This window comes from Sciurus vulgaris, assembly GCF_902686455.1.
Source record: "Sciurus vulgaris genome assembly, chromosome: 5".
Classification (NCBI taxonomy): domain Eukaryota; kingdom Metazoa; phylum Chordata; class Mammalia; order Rodentia; family Sciuridae; genus Sciurus; species Sciurus vulgaris.
In genome coordinates this window covers 167,251,520-167,273,545 of record NC_136465.1, presented here as the reverse complement: position 1 = coordinate 167,273,545, position 22,026 = coordinate 167,251,520, and the positions used below count along the sequence as shown (strand labels likewise).

Below are 22,026 nucleotides of genomic sequence, written 5' to 3'. Positions count from 1 at the left end.
GGCTCCCCACCTCCGCCCCACTTCTCTCCCCAGGGCCCTCTGAAGACACAAGCGGGTCTCATGACCGAGCTCAGGCAGGCGAGGGCAACTGGCCAGGCCTGACTCTGGAATTACATAACCAGAAGGCTGCAGATGTGTCCAAAATTGAATCCAAAGCAACAGGTTCCACAAAATCAGTACAGCCAGCCTCAGGCCCTGGGAAAAAAATAGAGAGGCCTGAAGGCTGGCCTCCCGGGAGGCTGGCGACCACCGTGGGCTGTCAGTCCCCCAACTCGAGTCCCTGCGATGACTGAAGCTCATCTCCTCTGGGGAGTTCCAGCTTCATCCCCCCATTGGGTGGACACACATTCACCAAGTCCCCATGGCATGCCAGGTCCTTCCCTAATGACTGCGGACATAAACATGAGCCGTAAGTCAAAGAGCCAGCAGCTCACTTGGACCGGGGCATATTGAATCTCAAACTGCAGCTTGGTCACACGTAAGGCTCTTGTCTCCCAACCTGACTGCAGTCCTGAGGCAGAAATGAAATGTCCCCCATGGCAGGGACACACTTACAGAGGTGGGGACTGCAGGAGTGATGGGCAGTTCAGGGTGAAGCCAGGCCTCTGTGCGGAGGAAACCCTAGCACACCTGCCCGGCACCCACGGCTCCTGCCAGGGGCAGCTGCCAATGCCCTGGAATGAGAGTGTCCAGCCGGAAGGCCTCTTGGGGTGTCAAGCCTTGGCCGTCGTGATGAACGATGGCAAGACTGAGACCCAGGACACAGGACAAGGCCAGGCCCACGTGCTAGGTAGAAGCAGAGCTGAGCCTCGGAGGCAGGGTCTCAAGATTTCCAACAGGATGCTCTCCCTCATGTGCTTCCTGATGTCCCCAGGCTTAGCCACAGATCTCAGGGTAAGATCTGTCTCCCAATGGGGCCGACTCACCGGCATGCAAGGAGACAGAGGCGAGAGGCGGCAGCGCTTCCCTGGGGGTGATGGGTGAGGTTTTGGTGTAAAGATTGGAGGCTATAAACTCTCCATGTGGGGAGTTTGCCACCCTCTGCCCCAGTGGCTTCATGAGGCCTGTGGGCACTGCTGAGCCCAGACACCAGTTGACAAGGGCTCTGGAGACTACCTGGTCCCACACCCCTCATTTGATAATTGGGAAGATGGCAGCCCTGAGAAGGGCCATGGTTTGGCCAAGGTCTCGTAGCTACCGGGAGCAAGGCCCTCTGCCCTCTGGCTCCAGGGCTCAGCCTCTGGGCGACGTCACCTGCACCAGCACCCCTCCCACCTGGTGGCAGCCCCTCCTGCAGGCCAGAAGACCTGGGGCTCAGGCGCGGAACACACCACATCCAGTTCCCACCCACTCAGCTGCCATTGGCCAGGACTCTCCCGGCAACCACCCAGGAGCCCTGCAGGAGCCAGGTAGATGAAGCCACTCACCTTCATCTGCTTAATGGTGTAGACCAGCGTGCCAAAAGGCCCCTCCTTCACCAGCTTCTTTCCCACCACCTTGGCCCGGATCACTGCAGAGAGAGCAAGAGAGACACGGGCCCAGGTTACACAGGGCTGAACTGCATAGGAGGGGCATCTCAGGGGAGCTGGCTGGCCCTGGCAGAGCCTGGAATTGCTCTCTTCCCTTCAAGCCAACCAGACAGATGCTCGTGCGTATGAGAGGGAGAAGCCTGAGAGACCCAGGGGTGAGGGAGGGGTGGAGGAGAGAGACGCAGCCATCATTTAGGTTAATGACCCTGCGCTTGCCACCCTCTGCCCCGGAAATCCCTAGACCCCCCTCATCCCAACACAGCCTCAGCAGGTTCTTCACTGTGGCTTCCCCGTAACCCCAAACCGACTTCTGTCAGAGCTTCCTGTCCTCCTCCTGTTGCCCACTGACAACACCCCAGTCCCCCAGGCCTTTCCCTGTCCACCAGTACCCCTGCCTAACCTCCGCCTCATCTGGAACTCTTATGCACAGGTGACTTTTCCAGTCCTGACACGTCCACAGGGTTGACGCGGCCCAGCTCCCTCAGTGCCCCTGGGCAGCATTCTGTCTGGACCTCAGTACCCATTGTCTCGATAACAAGGAGTGCAGTGGCATCTAGCTTGACAGGAAGCAGGGAAGGGCTGGGGCTGGGTCTCCGGAGCCAGGCTGAGCAGTTCCAATCCAAGCCCAGACGTTTATGGCAATTGTTTTTTTGGTGAGTGAGTTTCTTTCTGAACTCCCTTCCCTCTTCCATAAAACAGGAATCACAGTGGTTCCAGGGAAGGGATCAGGTAGGATGCTACAGGTGAAACCTGACCTTTGTCTTTGACGCAGTTTACCTTGGATCTGTGTTACTAATATCACCACCATCACCACCACCACCAGAAAGGGAGTGGCCAACCAGGAAGGAATGTTATGAATAAAATCAGCCTCCTGTTTACTGTGCACCTACTATGTATCTGTTTCTTCCACCTGTTCCCTCCTCTACACCTGTGACAGAGCACACGAGCATCCACATCATAGGGATGAGGACACAGAGGGCGAAGAGAATGTGGTTCTCTTTCTGAGACTCTGATCTATAAAGAGGGACTGATTTGAGATGATAAGAGATCATGGCTTCTCTATTTTATGCAAAAATTAAGCAACCCCATAGCAGTCTTCAAGGATTCCTAAAAATCGGCACAATGGACAGGAGGGTCTTGAAAATGAGAACTGGCTATTGCAGAGAGTCACATTCGTGAGCTCCATCAAAGGAGACATCACCCAATGGCAAGAAGTAGCCACGAGGGCAGGGGCCTGCTGCAGGCAGAGGGCACCCAGAGGGGACTGGGGGCTCTCACACCAGGACCTGGGGTGGGTGTGGAAGGGGTTCTGAACTGCAGAAGCCTTCCAGCTCTACGACCCTGTCACCTTGGCCTACCTCGGGTTCCACTGTGAACTCAGACTCTAGGCAAATACTCTGGGTCCAGGTCACTTTTTGAGTAGATATTTTAAAAATGGTTGTTAAGCAGAATTCCTTTACACATGCGTGTGCGCACATGTACATGCCCTTGTCATTGTAGCGCCATTATCCTTCCCCACTGTGGATGCCCCACACAATTTCCCAATATTCTTTCACTCTTATCTCTTTTAAAAAAAAAAAAAAAAAAAAAAAAGCCCGCACAACTCCCACCCCTTCTGGATTCCTCCGCAGATGAGCCTGGATCCCGCCCTTCTGGTCAGGCTCGAAGTCAGGTCTCAGATGCATCAATGGCCCCTCCAGCCCTCCCTTCCCAGGGATGGCAAAACACGGAGTCCACTGGCAAAGATTGTGACTTAGCGGAGGCAGGCCCAGGCAGGAGGAGCCCAGCGATTGTCCCGAGCCTGCTTACCAACCAGAGGCTGGGGGCATCCCAGGCCAGCCTCCCTCGAGACTGTGCCTACCTCCAGGTCCAACCGTGAGCAGCAGCCTGGACAGTGAGCCAGCCTCCCAGAGGCCCAGGGACTATGTCCCCTCTGTCGCTCCACGGGCAGGTTGGAACAGCTGAACTCCAGGCAGAAAGCAGACCTGCCAGGACCTTGCTACTGATTCCTTCATGCTGCATCCACGGGGAAGGCAGAGGAGGGAGGGAGTCTCTGCCTGGGGGCAAAAGGCAACAGGGATCCTTCAGGTAGCAACCTCTACCCTTTCCTGGCTCAGAAATGGCTCCGCAGGGCTCAGACACAAAGTTCTTAAGCAATCTTGCCCCCTAAGGCTGAGTACTGCTGGAAGCTTCTGCCCATGGAGCCAGAAATTCTGTTCTTACCCCCAAGCAGCCTGAGCCTTGAGGTCTTCCAGCTCTAAGATCCTGTCACTCCTTCCTATCTCAAGTCACTTAAGATGCTAACACTTGGGGCTGGGGATATAGCTCAGTGGGTAGCGTGTTTGACTGACAAGCACAAGACCCTGGGTTCAATCCCCAGCACCACCAAAAAAAAAAAAAAAAAAGATGCTACTCTCTCATCTCAGGGTGGCTTAGTGAAATGAGGATAAGATCTTGGGGTCAGGAAGTTACAATGAAGTTAGAGTTCCTCCATTACTGGGTAGCCTCACCAGGTCTCTTTCCTCCTAGATATCTCTGATTTTCTTGGTCCAGTGATGTTCGAGCAGCTTAGAAGTGACACACTTATTACTACTAGAACAGCAACAGAGAAAACCTGGGCTCCTGAACCTGACTGCTTGGGTTCAGCATTGCTGCTGTGTGAACCTAGGGAAGTTACTGAACCTCTCTGAGCCTTAGCTTCCTAATCCAAAAAATAGAGTGATGAAAACAATACCTCATAAAGTTGCTGTGAGAGTTGAGTGTGAGCACTACGAACAGTGCATGGTCCCGCCAAGCCCCCTGCTTCTGCTATCTCTGTCGTCTACCACTCCCCTGACTTCACCTGTCGTCTGTTTGTTCGAGAGAACTCTGAGCTAAGACCGGGAGTTCCCCTGAGGGTCTGAGGAAAGGCGAGCTTGTCAAAGCAAAAACTAAGAAAAACTGCAGTGGGGGAGGAGGCAGGGGCATCGACACAGCAGTGAGACCAGGTGTTTAGGCCCGGCAACTGCAGGCGGCCAAAGAGTAGCCTAGCAGGCCCAGCCCAACGAGAGGGTGTCCACCAAGACTGAGGCAGAGATGGTCTAGTACAGGGGCCACACCAGGGTTTCCCTTGCAGAAATAAAATCCTGCTAAGCCAAACCCAAAATGAAATGACAGTCAGTTCCTTTCCAAACAGTCACAAAGTCCTCCCGTCAGATCTGCCTCTGGGGATCAATGAGCACGGCTTCATTGGCTCCGTTCCTCCTCTGCAACTCAGACGTGTGCTGATGCAATCTGGTGCTTTCGTGTCCAGCAGTAAGGGACCCCCAGGCATTGAGAGCCCAGGGGGTCACAGGGAAGGGGTATTACGGCTCCCCCAAGGACAACACACACAGCTTCCAAACTGGCCTCGGCCATTCCCTCCACTCTGGAGTGGCAGCTAAAGCCAGCCGTGTGGATACAGGTTGGATACAGGTTTTCCCGACTCCTGCTCCTGCTGAAGACTGGCCCCCACAGTGTCCAACCAGTGTCCTCTAACAGCTGAGCCAAACCTAGCATGAACCAGGCTGGTGTCTGGGACACTGGGTTGGGTGCCAGGGAGGCAAGAGCAAGGAATGGGAGACCCGTCTCCTGCTTCCAAAGCAGGGAGACAGGGTTCAGACGATCATGCGGGAGACAGATCTCACAGGGACAGAAATGCCAGGAGGCGTGAGGCTCAGTCTGAATCTCAGCCTCTGCACCTCTCCTAGCCCTCTGTGTCTCCTCTGCTCCCGGGAAGGGAATCGGGGATACTGGGGTCAGAGAGAAGAAAAGGAACAAGAGAAAGATTAAGGGACAAATAATATTTGTATTTAAAAGTTTCTAAGAAAAAAACTGACGCAGGGTGGGGATGTAGCTCCATGGTAAAGCACTGGCCCAGAACGTGAGTGGTCCTGGGCTGGTACCACAAACAGGAAAAAGAAACTGGTGTGTGTGTATGTGTGTGTTTCAAATTGTCACACTGATCTACAAATACGTTTGGGTACCTCTTAAGTAGATCAGAGACCCGGGAATGCAGGCATGAAAGTCTATGGAGTCATCTTTTCTTCCTTTAAATATTTTATTTTTGGCGGGAAGGCTGGTAAGAGTTGCAAAAACGAGGCAAACCAAGCACACATCTTCCAGAAGCATCCCTCCCCCCCCTCCACCGCCCACCTCCATTCCCCAGCATGTGGACCTCAGCAGCCCAAGGTTTAAACAAAAACAATTTCAACAGCAAAACAGGAATCGGCTCCCAGGGCAGCTTTCTGGGGTGTCTCTAGGAACTGCACATCTGCAATTCATCAGCTATTCTGAGGACAAGACACTCGGAGCCGGCCCCTGCCTCTCGTTCTCCTTCCAACCACAGTCAAACATCCAGACCTTCCTGCCCCAGTGAAGGCTGGGCTTTCCTGCTGCAGGCTCGGGGCTGAGCAACCGGGCTGCTGGACTGGCTGGTCCGGGGTGCAAGGGTCCCTCAACTAAATCAGGGTCTGTCCACTTCAGACTCCTCTTCCCATCCCGTCCCCATCGCAGAGGAGGAACCACACAGGAGACTGGCTCCACCATCCAAGCACAGGCTAGATCGCAGCAGCCCCGGGGAGGACAGGACTCTGCAGTCCAGGCTGTGCCGGGAGGGCAGGGACGGCCTCCCCCGGCTGTCCACGCTCTTTACCACCAGGGGCTGCCACGTCTTTGCATCCCCAAGTCTGGACTTCTCCAGATCAGGATCCAGAGTATGTGGATAACAGTGACCGCCGCTTTCCCAACACCCAGATGTGCCAAGTGCTGTGTGCCTGTTACCTGTGTCCTCAGAGGGACCCTGGAAGGTGGTGGTTATGGTGCTTCTGGTTGTCCTCATTTTCCACTTATGGAAATGAGGGTCGGCTACCCTGGGAGCAGTTCTGCGTCCCAGTGGGGGAAAAGAAGTTGGAGAGTCTCCCGGGAAAGGAGGCTACCTTAAAATCCTCACCCGGGATTTGTGGAGATTGCAAAATAGCTGACAACGGCACTCTCCACCCACCCCGCCAAGGGGACTGACAGCTAGAGGAAGGACTCCTCATGAGTCCCCAACGACTCCACAGCCCCTTAGCCGCCCGCTGCCACTCTTCACAACCACACCCCCCCACACACACACTCTCACACACACACACGTTAGTAGTAAGAACCTGCAGCCAGTCACCATTGGCAATAGAGCAGCACAGCAGGTGTCTAGCAGACCATGCTCCCTGCTCCCCAGCACAGGCTTCATGGAAAGAAAAAACAATCCTTAAAAAGCACACAATGCCCAAGGTTTCTCGCCACCCTGGGAGTTTGAGTTAATGAGACTGATTAATTAAATGACACAACGCCTCTGTACAAAGGCGCTTTGCAACCTCGAAGCTAGACAGGTGATCCCCAGCTCGGGCTGCTGTGAGCCTGCCGCCCCTCAATGCACTGATTCCAGGAGACCAGCAGGAGGGCCTGGTAGCACTTCCCCGTCTCCTGAGCATCTTCAGCATGCTCCCCCAGTGACCGTTTCAAGGTCCTCCTCAAATATCTGCCACCTCTTTGGGGACACTTTGATGATGTCCATGTTTGAACAAAGGGTCACAGAAGAAAGGTGGAGAGCAGAGGCCTGGGACCCTGCCCTGACTGGGTCCAGCTGGCTCCCAGCCTCTGGGTCACTGCAGTCCCAAGTTTTCCATAAAAACCTTTAAGAAGTTCAGAAGCTAGACGGTCAGGTAGAGAAAACCCCGAGAAGCATCCTAGGCACAATGGAGGACCTTAAGCAAGTCACCGCCCATCCTGGTATACAAATCCTGGGGGACGACCAGCCTCGATGGGCTCCTTGCATGACCTAAGTCCCCTCCCCCACTCCATGTCAGTTGGGGCTCCCATCCACTCAGCAGTGGGCCTGAGTCTTCCACGTATTTGCGCCCACTGTGGCTTTCAATGCAACCTGCACAATGCCACCTCCCAGGGATGTGCAGCCTCCGTGCTAGGACCCCAGGGACCTTGCGTGCACCTCTCCAAGGGTCTGCCTTTAGTCTACTTCTACACCCACAGTCTACAAAGACCTCTCAAGTCCAACCCCACCCACACTGGGCCTTGGCCACATCTGGGTGTCCCGGGGCCCTCTCCACTGCAGGAAATGGTGACTTGCTCCAATCCAGCACCCAGCACCCCGAACACACCCCAGGCCCTGCCCCTGAAGTTCCCCTTCCCTCCCACACGACTCCCTCCCCCTCACTCCCCTGTTCAAGTCACCAGTTCCGGGGACCCTCTCTGATCCCTGAGGCCAGCACATTTGTAGCCACATGTTTGCTGATTGGTTCTCTCCCATGGGAGCACAACCTCACGAGGCACGTGATAGGCCTTTAACACCTTTTTGCTGAATGCATGAGGCTGTTTTATGCAGAAAGTGCCACATCTAGTGGAAGGTGATTGAAGGACAGATAAAGCACTCTGCTGTGTACACTATGGAAGACAACCAGTGCTTTCTGAGCCTTGCTGGAGCAGAAGGAGTCGAGGGCAATGCCACTGAACATCAGGTACTGTGGCCTCAGGGACACTCGGAGAAAGAGGGCCCTGGGAACGCAGGGGCAGAGGCACGGCGGACAGGCAATGACAGGGAAGTAGGAGTCATCCAGTCACAAGAGGGGGTGGAGTCTGTCTTGCGGAAGGAAGGGGCTTTGGGAACTCTCTGGAGGCCACAGGGCATGGGGATCTGGGCCTGTCCTGCAGAAGAGACTCGGTTTGTTGCATATGAATCTAGAAGGAGCAGAAGTCTGGCAAAGGCCTGGGGAGGGAGGGGTAAGGAAACGGCTGGAAATGAGGCAGAAGAGCATCCGGGTTCCTGGCAAATCCAGGGCCTACTTCCCTCCCTTCCAGGAAGACGCCTCCCGCAAGCCCCCCACAAATGGGCTCTTCCTGCATCCTACCCAGGTCCCCAGGGCCCTTCTCTCTTGTCAGTTTCAAAGGCCCCTTTGGTTGATGTCAAAGCCAAGGCCAGACGTTAAAATGCGCTCCCCATCAAGATAAGCAGTCTCCAGTTCAAAGCCTGTCCTGACTAACTCTTTCCGTTAAGTAAAAATATTAATCTTGGTTTTATTTAAGCAGGTTTTTTGGCAAGAAATGAACGCCTGTGGCTAAAAATAAACCCAAATACACACACACACTCAGAAAATCTGGAAAGCTGCAAATCATTTCAACCCAAGTTTCCATCTCAGGGAACGCTATTAAACCTGAGAGGATATGAAAATCTCCCTGCCTGGTGCTCCCAGTGCTCAGTGCCCGCCTTGTGCTCTGGGGTCCCCCGGCGAGGCTGTCCTGGGGATGCCCTGGATTGGGCCTCCCGGAAGGGAGGGAGGAGCAAGGGGCTCCTGGCTCCCCTCACCTCTGAGCACCGAGCATTTCTGCTTGGGCAGTCCAGGAAGCAGCAGGCCCCAGCTGACGTCTGTTGTATATGAAATAAAGGGGCCAGAGAGGGTTCGAGGGAAGGGAACAAGGGCCCAGAGGGTCAGGTTGCCTGGAACTTGGCGATGACCAGAAAGGAACACAGAACAAACTCTGAAACCAGCTCCTGCTTTCATGGCTGCAGCGATGACCTCAATGGTCAACTATTAAAATGCAGAACGTAAGAGGCCTCACCCAGGCGTATGCTTAGTTTGGGATTAATGCATTTAATTTCTAATCTAACTGCTTTTAAAGTCAGTCGCTTTTAATTGTTTCCTGGGCCACTGGCAATTTGGGAGAAAGATATGGATCACTGAGTCCAAAACGGGAAAAGCCCCAGGGCTGGCTGGTTTCGGGACGCAGGGCTGACTTTCCCAGGGAGGGAGGACTTCACATCTGAGAAGGCACACAGCATTTCTGTGGTCCGGGTTTGCAAGAAACGCCATCAGGTGTTCACCAAGCCTGACTGGAATCACCAAGGCGATCACACTGCACGGGGAAGTCAGGAATAGAACGTGAAAGCCATCAGCACAGAAAGAGGGAAAGGTGGTCCTGGGCCACAAGACCGCCTCACTCTCCTAGGACCAGAGGGACCCACGGGCTCCACCCACATGCCCACCCAGGCCTCCCCTGGGTTCACAGCATCCACAGGATCCACCTGACTCAGTGACATATCCCCGGCTCTCCAGAGCTAGCCCCACTTCCGAGTTCTACCACTCCAAAGGTCCAGCCCCTACCCAGCATGTCCACTCTACGCTGACCTGTCCTGTGACAACTTCCTCCCTGTGCATCTGCCCACACACCCATCTCCCTGCAAGACCTGCCTGGCTGAAAGGCGACCTGCTCTGGGCAGCTTCAGCCTGCTCCAGGAGAGGCGAGGTCCTGTGTCCTCTGCTCGGCTTCCTCCATCTCTTCCGGCAGGTGCTCCTGAGTGACTGGGTCCTTGGGTGCTCACTAGCACTCCTAAGGACAACCTGGGACACCAGCACCTGGCAAAGTACCTAGAATGTGGCAGGGGTTCCCGAAAGTTGTCTCCATGAATGAAGGAGGTGGCAGGAGGGAATCCAAGGGAACCGGAGAGGGGAAGATGGGGACAGTTTTGTGTTGATCCCGTGGGGTCGGAAGTCCTAGTTCCTAAGGGTTCCTCAGATGAGAAGGAAGAGGTGCATAAAAATGTGATCCGGGAGGCCAGAAGGGGGACCCTGTTCCTAAATACTGAGGAGTCACACCAAGACAGAGGTGAATCACAGGCGCTGGTACAGGAGGCCCCAGTGAGCTCACTGACGGCTGAGAAACACCCAAGCCACCCAGACAGGGACCGAGCATCCCTGCCTGACGGCCACGACCTCATCATGACTGCCCCCCAGGAGTCCCCACCAGAGGCTGCCCTAGCCCTGCCACTGCCCTGGTCCCTTGCAGTGGTCACGGAGGGAGGGGGGCAGGCCAGGCTGCCACTTGGGCCCCATCTCCTGTCCTACATTCCTCTGCTGTGGCATTGGATGGTTGGCCTGTTTTATTTTGCTGCCGTCCCCCTCCTCCTCCCCCTACTCTGACTGTCAAGTGTGCTTGGAATTAATTTATTCACTCATTCAATATTGATTCACAAGTATTTAAGGGACACTGTGTCTGCAATCCCATGCCACATGCTGGGGATCCAGCAGCCACCAGGTAGAAGAAGTTCCCACCTTCGAGAACCTTCTTTCTCTCTTGTGAGAGCAGGTTACAGGAGAGGAGCCACAGGTGCCTGCAGCGACACTCGCAGCCAGGCTGGATGGAGCGGCTGTGTGGCAGGTGCTCGGTGCCCACGCTGCCCGGGCTGGGATCTGAGCAGTCACTGAGCCAGGCGAGGGTGGGAGGGAAGAGCCTCTGGTGGAGGAAGGAGCAGAGGCCAAGCTCTGGAGGCTGGAGAGCTGCAGAGCCACAGAAGGCAGAGAAAGGGTGGTTGGAGGTAGGGGGCAGGGAGACGGCCAAGGCCAAGCAGCAGGCGGGAGGCGGAGTGGGGCAGCTGCATCTGCTCCAGTGCGCCCTGGTGGCACTTCTCAGGTGCATTCCTATTCCTTGAGGCCACTGATGAAGATGTGCCCTTGTCCCTGCCCACAGGGCTCAGGAGAAATGTGCCTAAATGGGAGTCTAAGGTCCCCATCCAGCCCCCGGAAGCCCCAAGGCCTTGAGAAACCCCTAGGAACAAGTTCGGGTTCTGCATGGCCCTCTACGTCAACCCGCAAGGGTCCCCTCCCAGTTCACATGCCATTTCTGATCTTCACGGTTAAGATTCAATGAAGCTCTGTCTCCCTCTGCACCCTCCCTCCGCGAGGACCCCTGACCCTCTCGGAGTGGGTGGCGCCAGGTGTTTGGCTGGCCATTGGCACCACACAGGGTCCCGGGTACGTGCTGACCTTCCTGAAACTCTGAAGCTCAAGGACACTCAGGGCTCAGAGGTGCCTACTTGCTCACAGTCATGTGAGCACACTTGGCCAGGGGGCTCAGATCACCCCCCATGCTCCTGTGAGCGCTCCAGCCCCTCCCCAGGGGCCCATGGGAAACTTTATCCCGCACAGTGGCCACCAGAATAGCAGCCTGGTCTTCAACCACAGCCCCTTTGAAGCAATGCCCAGAAAAACAGCGTGCCCTCCAACGGCTCTCAGGACTTGCAGTGCGCAGGTCAGGTCGTGGTAAGACCAGAACAGCTGGCAACATCTCAGGAGCTGTTATATAGCGCTTTATTTTCCTCTGACTTGGGATTTTGTTTGCTAGGAGAGCCGAGGGGCTCCAGGACAGGCCTAGTAGCAAGACCACCATTAAGCCAAGGAATCTCCCTCTTCTGTACTCCAGACCCTCTGCAGACGGCGACACTCTTCCCAGAATGCACTGGGATGGGGGGGCAGACTATGATGATTTGAACAAACAGCCACGTCTGCTGCTTCTGGACTCATACAGCACAGATGCCAAGGACCACTGTAGGGAGGTCTTTAACATACCCGTGGGGTGGCTTTAAAGGAAACGAGGCTCTGCCACCTTTACCTTCCATAAGCTTCAGCAAGGAAGACTGAACACCAGTGGCCATAACTCCAAGGAGTCCACTGCAAGCAGGGATTCCCTGCCCAGGAAAGTCCCCTCCAGACCACAACAGTGAGCAAGGACACTCAGGTAAAGAGGTGTGAGAAAAACGAGCCCAGAGGATAGGTCTTCCAGGCCCAGGATGGCTCCTCAGAAACAGTTAACATTGAGTGTGGAGGAAGGATTGCAGATAAGATCCAAGCACCCTCGAAGGGGGCCAACCTCTGTTTTAAATAAAATAAAGGGTAAAGAAGCCAACTGCTGCCCGCTTTGGTCAAAGTGGGTTCAGATATGAGTATAAAGCCAATTGGTATTTTTGAGGAACCCACCCTGGCCTGGCAGTGAAACAGAGACAGTGTCAGCGATGAAGAAGAGAAAGGTCACCGGCCCCATGAACACCTAACATCCGCAATCCACCGTCCCTGAACCTCTGTCCACTTGGCCAAGGTTGCTGAGTGTCTAGTACGTGGCAGGCACTGAGTCAGTGGCGGAAGATGACAGCCAGCAAGATGTGCACACTTTACAGATGGTACAGCTAATCCCTGAAACATACCTGCGAGACACGTAGCAGTATTTCCCTTGGCTACAGAAAGAAAATAAGACTCAGGACAGTTAAGAAACTTGACAGAGGTCACACAGCTAGGAATTAAATCCAAACACGCCCAGCCACAAAGCTCATCCTCTTTTTGCTACTCAATATTTAACAAATCTGAAACACTCAGTCAAGAAGTTCAACGCATCAGGAATCCAGATAAAGGGAAAGGCTGAATTAGCAGAGAAGGACTTATATAAGCCGTTGATGGTAGAAACTTTGAAGTGGGGATTAACTCCCCAAAACTTATAAGGTCTAAGCCTTCTTAGGACTACCTCACAAACTGGGCCTGGTTTCCAGATCTCACATGGATCCCTCTCCAGCTATCAGGGTTGGTACCCAGCACCAGACTAGAGTCAAGTCTTCTGGTCTTAGGGTCTACCCAGAGTGCACCTCTTCCCACCAAGCACTGATTCAGCTGCACTCTTGGCGGGGGTGGGGGGACTGTCAAGTCTGACCACAGTACTGCTGCTTGACACTGGAACACCCTCAGCCAACCGCCATAGCACAAAGCATCTGCAAAGCATGCCCAGCACAAGCCACCTCCCCCTGCGACCTCTGCACATCTGAAGGAGGGCAGGATTTTGCCTAAGTGATCACACATGACCCACGGAAAGAAGGGCCCAGTCAGTCCCTGGAGCACATCCCAACCACTGGTCCCAGATGCTTCCAACTGCAATAACGCAGAGCAGACAGGGAGACAGAGTCCATGATATGCCAGCACTCCTGGAGAATGACCAACCAGAGCATTCGGTCCAACACCGACCCAAACAGCAGGGGGACCGTCACTGGGGGCAGCTCACAAATTAGTGATGAGAATCCTGCTGGCGTTGTTTACACTGCTGACTGTAGTGTTGTTATTAACTGTAATAAGTACTTGATGAAAGACGGCACCTACTATGCACAATTAGCGATAAATGTTCTATGTGGATTGAACCCCATGAAGTTCAAATGGTCCTCAGCCCGTCCTGCAGAACAGAGGCATACAGAGAATAAGTGGCTTTCCCAATTATTCTAACCAAGGAGGCAGGGACCCCCCATGCTTGTCCAGGTGGCCTGACCCTGGAGCCCTGTTTGCCATCACCAGACCACACCTTCCTTCCAGAAGCACAGGTTTGGCCGCGGTACCATGGGCTGGGCATATTCCACAAGCAGACTCTAGGGTGAGTGGACTTTCAAGGTCAATGTAACCTCCTCTGAATTTCGACATCGGTCCTCTCCCAGGGTTAATCTGCCCAGTGTACAGGCATGTCTAACCTAGGTCAGCCTGTCCCCACGTGGAGCCTTATTTACTTATTTATCTGGTACTGGGGATCTGACCCAGGGATGCTTTAACACTGAGCCCCAGGCCCCACCCTTTTTATTCTTTATTTTTGAGACAGAGTCTCACTCAGTTGCTCAGGGCCTCACTAAGTGGCTAAGAATGGCCTCAAACTCAAAATCCTCCTGCCTCAGCCTCCCAAGTTGCTGGGATTACAGGTGTGCACCACGGTTGCCAGCACCATTTTTGATTATAAGAAAATTCTCCTGGGCTGGGGAGATAGCTCAGCTGGTAGAGTGCTTGCCTCGCAAACACAAGGCCCTGAGTTCGATCCCCAGTACCGCAAAAAAAAAAAAAAGAAAAGAAAATTCTCCTTTGTCCCACCTCTGTGGCTTTCTCCCAACTAGTTAACATCTTGGGCTTACACAAAACAAGACATTTGAAGAGTGTGTTCGTGTTCCCTAGTCTATGTCCATTTTGATGGTCCTTCCCCACCTTTGACATGTTCCTGAGTGATGTGTCAGGGCATGAATACAAGGTCCCAGGTTCAGTGATCAGTGTACAGAGTTAAGAGAGATTTCACCTTACCAACTCAAGATCCTCTTGCTGGGGGTCACTCCACTTAAGACTTCACATCATCCATTAAAAACCCCAAGGGTTAACAATTTGTTGAGAGGGTTGATCTCATGTTAAATGTTACCATAATAAAATAAAATTTTAAAAAACCCTAGTGTTATAAATTTAAAATAGATACTGTTTCCCAACTTTTGATGTGATTTAATAAGTAACTTGACCTACTTTACTAATTAACTGTACTTAGTTGAGTGTGGAAATACAGGATTTGGGGGGTGGGAGGGTCTTACATAAAGGATGGGGACAGCGGAAAGCAGGAAGGGCCTGGCCCTACCTGGAGTCGGGGGGTAGATTCTCTTCCTGGACCTTCCACTCCTTTTCTATGTGAGTCTGACAAATCAGTTCCTTCTCAGAACTGTTCCTTCTACAAAACGAAGAAGTCAGACCTGGTGTGTCTGAATGTCCTGGCAGCCTGAAGGTCTAGGCTATTTGACTATGATCTTGATTTGACTATCACCTTGTGTGTCCCATTCACACACTTCTTTTCGTCAGCAAGAGTCCAAGGTGCCATGTTCTCCCTGCTGTCTAGAATCACAATTCTGAAAAGTCGATCGAACTTAAGTCATGAGGATGTTTCTGATGCCCCCCAACCTTGTCTTCAAGGTCTTTCTGTTTTCTGTTTGGATGATTTGACGTTGTCAAGACGGAAGTTAGAAGCAGGCATAGAGTTGGCTTCTGATCAACCCGCCTGGTCCGTCAATCACACCATGCTAGCTGACAGGGGCCCGCTTGCTCCCTCAAGCGCACTGCAGATCGGTGGTTGTGCTAACTGTGATGTCAGGGCTCCCTGCTTAACCCCTTCCCTCAACTTAGTGGCCATCACCAATCCTTTTTCGTGATTAGCCACTAGCATCATCTTCTCCTCCTCCCACCTCTTCTTCTTGCCAGTATTTTCTAAGCCAAGAGTCCAAGAGAGTTTATCAGTCAAAATGTAAACAAACCAAGGTCATTTCTGTTGACAGAGCTGATAGGAGCACTGGACAGGAATGCAGACCTACATGTCCCCATCCCACCTATGGAAGTCCGAAGAAGCTCAGAGGGTGAGCGGCTTCCGTCTCGCATCTCCCAAACCTATGTTCACCCCAGGTACTGAAAGTGCCCTATTGTCCCGACAGACCAAGTGCAAATACCATCAAGTATAAGTACTGTTATGGTTTGGGTATTAGTGTCCCTCAAAGGCTCATGTGTGAGACCATGCAGGAAGGTTTAGGGATGAGGTGATCGGGTGATGGAGGTTGAACCTAGCCAGTGCATCAGCCCCCTGATCGGCATCAACTTGATAACTGTAGGCGGGCAGGGCGCGGCTGGACGAGGTAGGTCCCTGAGGTGTGCCTTTGGGGTTTATATTTTGCCCTGGTGAGGAGGGCACTCTCCTCTCTCTCTCTCTCTCTCTCTCTCTCTCTGCTTCCTGATCATGTCCTGAGCTGCTCTCTTCCACCACACTCTTCCACCATGATGGCCTGCCTCACCTCAAGCCCTGAGGAATGGAGTCACCAATCTATGGACTGAGACCTCTGAAACTGTGAGCCCCCAAATAAATGTTTCCTCTTCTAAATGCTGTAATGTCTTTCAAACGGCAGTGACAGAAACAAGTACAAAGCACAGCCATGAAGATGACCTTCAGCTGCCCCGGCCCAGAGCAGCTGGTTTCCAAGTGGCTAAAGGAGCCTCATCAGAGGACATGAGCCCACTCTAGCGGTTCTGAGTAACCTGAAGTGACTCAGCTCTCTTCTGGGTCCTTCCAGTTCCTCTGGAGAGAAGCAGAGCACCCTGGCGGGTTTATTCCAAATGCTCCCCAAGCTCCTCAGAAAAAGCTGCTCTCAAAACAGGGGAGCTCTCTTCTCCCCAGCCGGGGTACCACACCCTCCCGAAGGGCCTCATGCGGGAGGCACGGGGGCCAAGCAGTCACCTGGACTCCAGCTCAACCTCTGTCCCCCTGAACCTGGCCAACCGGCACCCCAGGCATAGGAATTTCTATTTTGAAACTACAGGAATATTCGACTCTCTCGGTCTTGTCAGGATTTTTACCTTCGTTTCCCTCCTCCTTCCCACCCTTATTCCCCTGGTGGTGGGGGATCTTTTTTTAAAGGCCAAACAAAAACAAAAGTTTGTCCAGGCCGAGGCCAGCTGCTCGCGATGTCCCAGGCGGACTCTGCTACGTGCCAGCGGTGACTGTCAGCAGGATGTGCAGGAAACACCTTGCAGGATTCCCTGGGAGAAGCCAGGGGAGTGTGTGGCGGATACACTGGAGGTCCACGTGACTGGCCAGCTCTCGGGGCTGGGCACAGGAAATGGCGTGGGGGCTCCAGGCCCCGGACGGCAAACACACAGAGGTGGGGCAGAGGGGTCTTGCCGTTCCTGCTGGTGTTTTCCAGGGGGGATTCCTTTAATTGCCTATCTTTTCCCAACCACCCACTGTCCATGCATGATCTGTGCTGAGGAGGCTCGAGAAGGAAGGTGAAAGGTGGCTTCCCAGGGTCTTCTGACCCCGACTCTGGCAGAAGCTCCACCTCTTTCTAAAAGGGACACACAGGGCAGGGGCCACAGACACAAGGAACCTGGGGTTGAGTCTCAGCTCCAACTTCCACCAAGCAAACCATCTCGCTCTCTTCACCTTGAACTTGGAAGTGTCACTGTGCATGACTCATAAGGTCCGGAGGCGGAGACAGGCCCCAGGGGGACTCAGCATGGTGCCTGGGGCACAGCAACATCAGTTGTGATGACTGGGGGAGGTGTCCTTTCCCAAGGCAGGGAAGAGGCCAAAGGGCAGTAGGAGAGAAGAGGAAGTGCTTCCAAGAAGAGAAAAAAGAAAATGCAAAGTACTAGCTGGGCCCCGTATGGGGCATGGCGGCGCACAGCCTGGTGCCAACCCTCCCCGTCCTGGAACGTCGGCTGCCCCACTTACTCTTGTTCAGAGCATTTCGATTTCAGGTCAGGTTGAAGCGCAAGGGACACTGAATGGTATCAGTCCAAGTGCAATGAACACCCAGAGTGCAGAAGCCCAGCTAATGGCAGGGAGGAGAAGCAGCGCTGGACACGCTAACTCCTCCTGACGGTCCAGGTGCACCTCGGTCTCCTTCCCCCGCCCCGGGACCAGGAGAGTCCGGATGGATCCAAAGAGGCATGTCAGATGCATTAGGGCCCCAAAACCCGCCTTCCGGGGGGAGCCGTGAGTGTGGGAAGCCAGCCCTGAGGAGCCAAGTGAGGACGGAGGGCCATGTGCTGGCAGGCCTGCCCGCGCCAAGGTCAGCGGGCAGAGCGCGGCATTGTTCTGGCTGCAGAAGGAAACGGCCAGTGGCCAGCATTCTGTGGGAGGCCGCGGGACAACGAAGGCCAGACCCAGGCCAATTAGGGTCTGATGGAAACCAGGACCACTTTGCAGAAACAGGAGGCGGGCAGCCGTGCTGCGGTGTGGACTCTGGCTTCGTGCAGCATCTGGCACTGACCCATCCCCAGGCCAAGAAGCGAGCCTACATGTGGAGCAAATGGAACTCCGAGGGCCCGCGGCCGGTGGCACCCCCCATCTCTGCGTTATGAAGTGCCAACGGGGGCCAGCCGGGCAGAGGGGCCGCGCTGCCTCGCCGGGTCCTCTGTGTGGTAACAATCAGAGGCATTCTTTCGGCACCCACGGGAACAGTAAGCCGGGCACTTCTTTGAACCACCAGGCGGGATCGTGAAAAGAGGTTCAGATCAAAGAGGGCGTCGGCCGCATGTTCCCGCAGCTCCTGCCTCTCGGGCCTGGGACCCGAGTCGGCCGTGGAGCGGGGAGGACGCTGAGAAGTGCCAAGCTGGAGTTAGCGGGTCGTTTTTTGTCCCCATCCCTCTTCTTCAACAGTACACTCCGAGGGGCAGAATTCGTGCCAGCGTCAGCTGGTGCCTTGTGCCAAATTCAAGTCCACTACGGGAGCAGCTGGGGGTCTCCTCCAGGCCTCAAGGTACCCCCCAAGGCCATGCCCCCAGGAGAGCCCACCTTCTGTCTTCCCCTCCCCCATGAGGGGCGCCCCTGATGAGAAAGGAAGTGACCATCCACGGTGGCTGAGCCAAGGCCACTCGGCCCCAATGCCACTCCCTTCTGCCAGTCCCACTGAGATTCCCGGGAGGCTCTGCACAGGGGAGCCGAGGACCTCAGCGCGTGGAAGGAACACAAACAGCAAGGGTGGGGTGCTGTGTCCCCCAGGTCTAGGTGGGCAGGCCGGCATGCCTGCTGAGCACAGGCAGGGCATCTGAGTGCTAAATGCCTGAACCCCCAACTCCTGGGGTAAGTCACTTCCCATCCCAGGCCTGCTTCCCCCTTTGGGAACTGAAGAGACGAAACAAGGGCCCTCGAGCCTGTGAGCCTGTGTGGCCCTGCCCGGGGTAGAGAGCTCAGCCAGAGGAGCAGGGACACCTCCTCAGACCGCAGCAGGGCCGATCCCTGACCCCCTTCTGAGGTTCCTGCTCCCGCAGCAACTGCCAACAGGTGGCAGAACCTCCCAGAGCTCTGTCTCTGGACAGGCCGCTGCTTCCCACCGACACAGAATGCTGCCCACCAGGCGGTCTGCCCCAAGCGGCTCGGAGAGCTCTCCTGCCGAGTTTCACCCGCTCAAAGGCGGGAGCACACCGACTGCCCAGCGCGGCCAGTCTCCAGCTGGGGAAGTGCCTCGGACGCGCCCTGTCTGAGCCCCCGTCGCCCCAGGCATCAAGGGGCATGCCTTCACACATTGAGCAAACACTAGACTTTCAAGAATCTTCTGAGCAGCGAGCAAGACAAGCTGGACTCTACTCTCCCGGGGCCTACATGATGCCGGAGGAGACAGACCAAGCAGTAAACAAAGACCCCACATAAAACCAAGTGCTCGGGGAAGGCAGAAAGAGGGACTGTGTTGGGGAGGTGTGGGAGGGATTTTTAAAGGAAGGTCTCTCTGGGAAGTGACCCTGAGTCGAGATCTCCGTGATGAGAAGAAGTCAGGGATATCCAGGCAGAGGGGACAAGTTCCCTCAAGGCCATGAGGCAGGAATAAACTTGGAGCCTGGAGCATGTGAAGAACAGCTAGAAGTGTGTGGTCAGAATAAAGCCAGGAGACACAGATGTCAGATCCCACAGAACCTTCTAGAACTTGTTAAGGAGTGGCGAAGCCACTGGAGAGCTTCAAACGGGGAATTGCTAAGATGTGCGTGGCATTTCAAAAAGTACGCTCTGGATGCTTCTTTAGAGAATGGACTGTGGGCCCTGCCGCGAAAGCAAGGGAGTTAATAATAGTCCCAACCACCCTTCCCTGTCCACCTCCCGGGGCCTTGTAAACCTCACATGAGATTCATGCGGACACCCAGAGAAGCCCAGAGGCATGGGTGGAGGTACATATTGTCACATGCTTCAAAATCCCTCTGCACAAGTAGGAGCTTGCAGAGCCTGGCACCAGGCTACTTGGAACCGTGCTCCTGTATAGATTTCAAGGAAACAGGGCAGGGTGGCGGAGTCTGCCCTGCCCGAGCTCTGCAGCTGTCCCAGATGAATCCACAGATTTAAACTGGGAGCACTGCTCTGGGCCACGCCCGGCTCTGCTTTTGCTGCTAGTGCCGGACAGGGGTAAACCAACACCCAGCAATGCGGAGAGGCTGACTCTCCACGCGGGCACTCGCTGAACTCCTGGTCTGGCACACGCTCTTCTCTCCCGACCTCCCTTTCAGGACTGGGGAGGAAAGACAAAGAGAGCCAGAGAGCTGTCTAATTTAGGGATCTTTAATTTGAGAGTGGCTCCCGAGAGGACAAAGAGCTGTACAACCCTGGCACCCGAAGAGAGCGCATCCCAGTGCTCGGGGACTTAAAGTATGGGGACGGCAGCCCTCTTCCCCGGGGCCTCCAACTCGGAGGCTGGAGGCTGATTCCAATCTCTGCCTCTAGGTTCCCTTAAGTGGAGTGGGAGGGAGCAGAACATACTGGTGGTGCCGTGTGGATCAAGGGGGAAAGCTGAGTGGCAAGGCCCCCCCAATGCTCCTTCTTTCTCTCACTCGCTCCTGGGCACCTGTGGGGTGAGAGGCTGGGGCTCAATGTGGGCACCTCGGTGCTTAGTAAATGTTTGCAGGACCTGAAGATGCACAGTGAATTTAAATGCCAGGAGGTTCAGAGAAGAGAATAATCAGCAAGATGATATGTATGTAGCATGTATCCAATTTAAATTTTAAAAAAAAGAATTAAATGTTAACTTCTCAGGCGCTCTACCGCCTGCCAGCTGTACAACAGGGATACGGAAATTTCCCAAAACTTAACAAAATGGGATTGTGGTATCTGTTTTCCTACTGCAGCTCCTGGTCCACACACCCCCTGAAGTTTCTCAGGACCTTCTCTGCTTTGTATTTTCTTACATTAATTCTTTTGACAAAAGTTGTACAACTTCACTGAAGAGAGCTAGGGGGACAGGGAAAGGTAAATAGCAAGAAAACCATATTTCAAATAACCTAAAACTCCCACCATGCAGTTGTAGCTATATTTGCATTTATATTTTGCCTTTGGCACTTTTCCCTCTGCTGCTATAAACCTGTATAGAATCACAGAGAACAGGTTTGTGGGCGATCTGGGTCTTTCCATGCAGATATGTCAGTTCACACAGCTCTGCCTCCTGCCTTTGAATAGCTGTGCTGCTTCCAACTGCAGAGATGCAGAACCATTTGCTGGACGTTTTCATAAACAACTCTGATAAACATCCTTGCCTGTTTATGTTTGTGATACATACCCATACGTACAGATAAATATTTACGTGCATAAATAGACACAAGCACACAGACACAGTATGCATACGCAGAGGCCACCTCACCTGCTCACTTCCTCTGGACCTAGTGGTTCTCTCCTCTTTTTAAATCTGCCATTTTAGTATCACCGAATTCAAATCAGCATCCCCTTCGCCCCCATCGGTGAGCCCTTCTGCAGATACATCGGCATCAAACACGGTTTCCCAGGCCCCGCCAGCTCACCCATACTCCCGGCATCCTCTCAGCCACAGCCCCGTCCCTACTCCACAGAGTCCAGCTGTGGCCAAGCCTGAAAGAAGTCCTGTCTGCCTACGTCTGACTCCTCCCCAGCCTCCCTGGACGCAGCCTGCTACTTCAGAGTTACAAGGTCTAAGGAGACAAGCCAGGACGGCGGGAGGGGGGTGCCACCAGGAGCCCAATGACTTGTGTCACAACGTCACCGGTCAAGACCACAAACAAGGCTCCTCTGGGCCTTCTTTGCGCTCCCGGCTTCTGAAGCCCTGTGCTTGCCTGTGGTGGCAGTTTTAGTATGCTGCGCAAGTAGGGAGCATCCCTCTGGTCAAACAGTGAATGAAAATGGCCTCCTCTCTTTGCTCCGTCGTCAAAGGCATTTGCAAGGCTGGTCCTGGAGCAAAAGGACAGCCCAGGGCGCAGAGGAAATGGGTCCCAGTGTTTCTTTCGAAGGCAGCCTAATAAAAGCCACTGCCTTCTGTCTGTGCAGGAGGTTGTCTTATGTTGTCCCTTACTCTCACCATGCCCAAACCACTTGGCTGTTCCATCGAACAGCCATGGGT

The 22,026-nt window shown here is 54.2% G+C and overlaps 2 protein-coding genes across 4 annotated transcripts in view; one reads left to right on the top strand and one right to left on the bottom strand.

Annotated features, from left to right (window-relative positions):
* SYN3 (synapsin III) overlaps positions 1 to 22,026 on the top strand; it is a 422,306-nt gene that overhangs the window by 163,008 nt on the left and 237,272 nt on the right. The window lies entirely within an intron of this gene.
* TIMP3 (TIMP metallopeptidase inhibitor 3) overlaps positions 1 to 22,026 on the bottom strand; it is a 53,192-nt gene that overhangs the window by 10,597 nt on the left and 20,569 nt on the right. For both annotated transcript variants that reach the window (XM_079142106.1, XM_079142105.1), the window contains one exon: positions 1,428 to 1,510. In XM_079142106.1, coding sequence (XP_078998232.1) covers positions 1,428 to 1,510 — 83 coding nt within the window. The remainder of the gene's footprint in view (positions 1 to 1,427; positions 1,511 to 22,026) is intronic.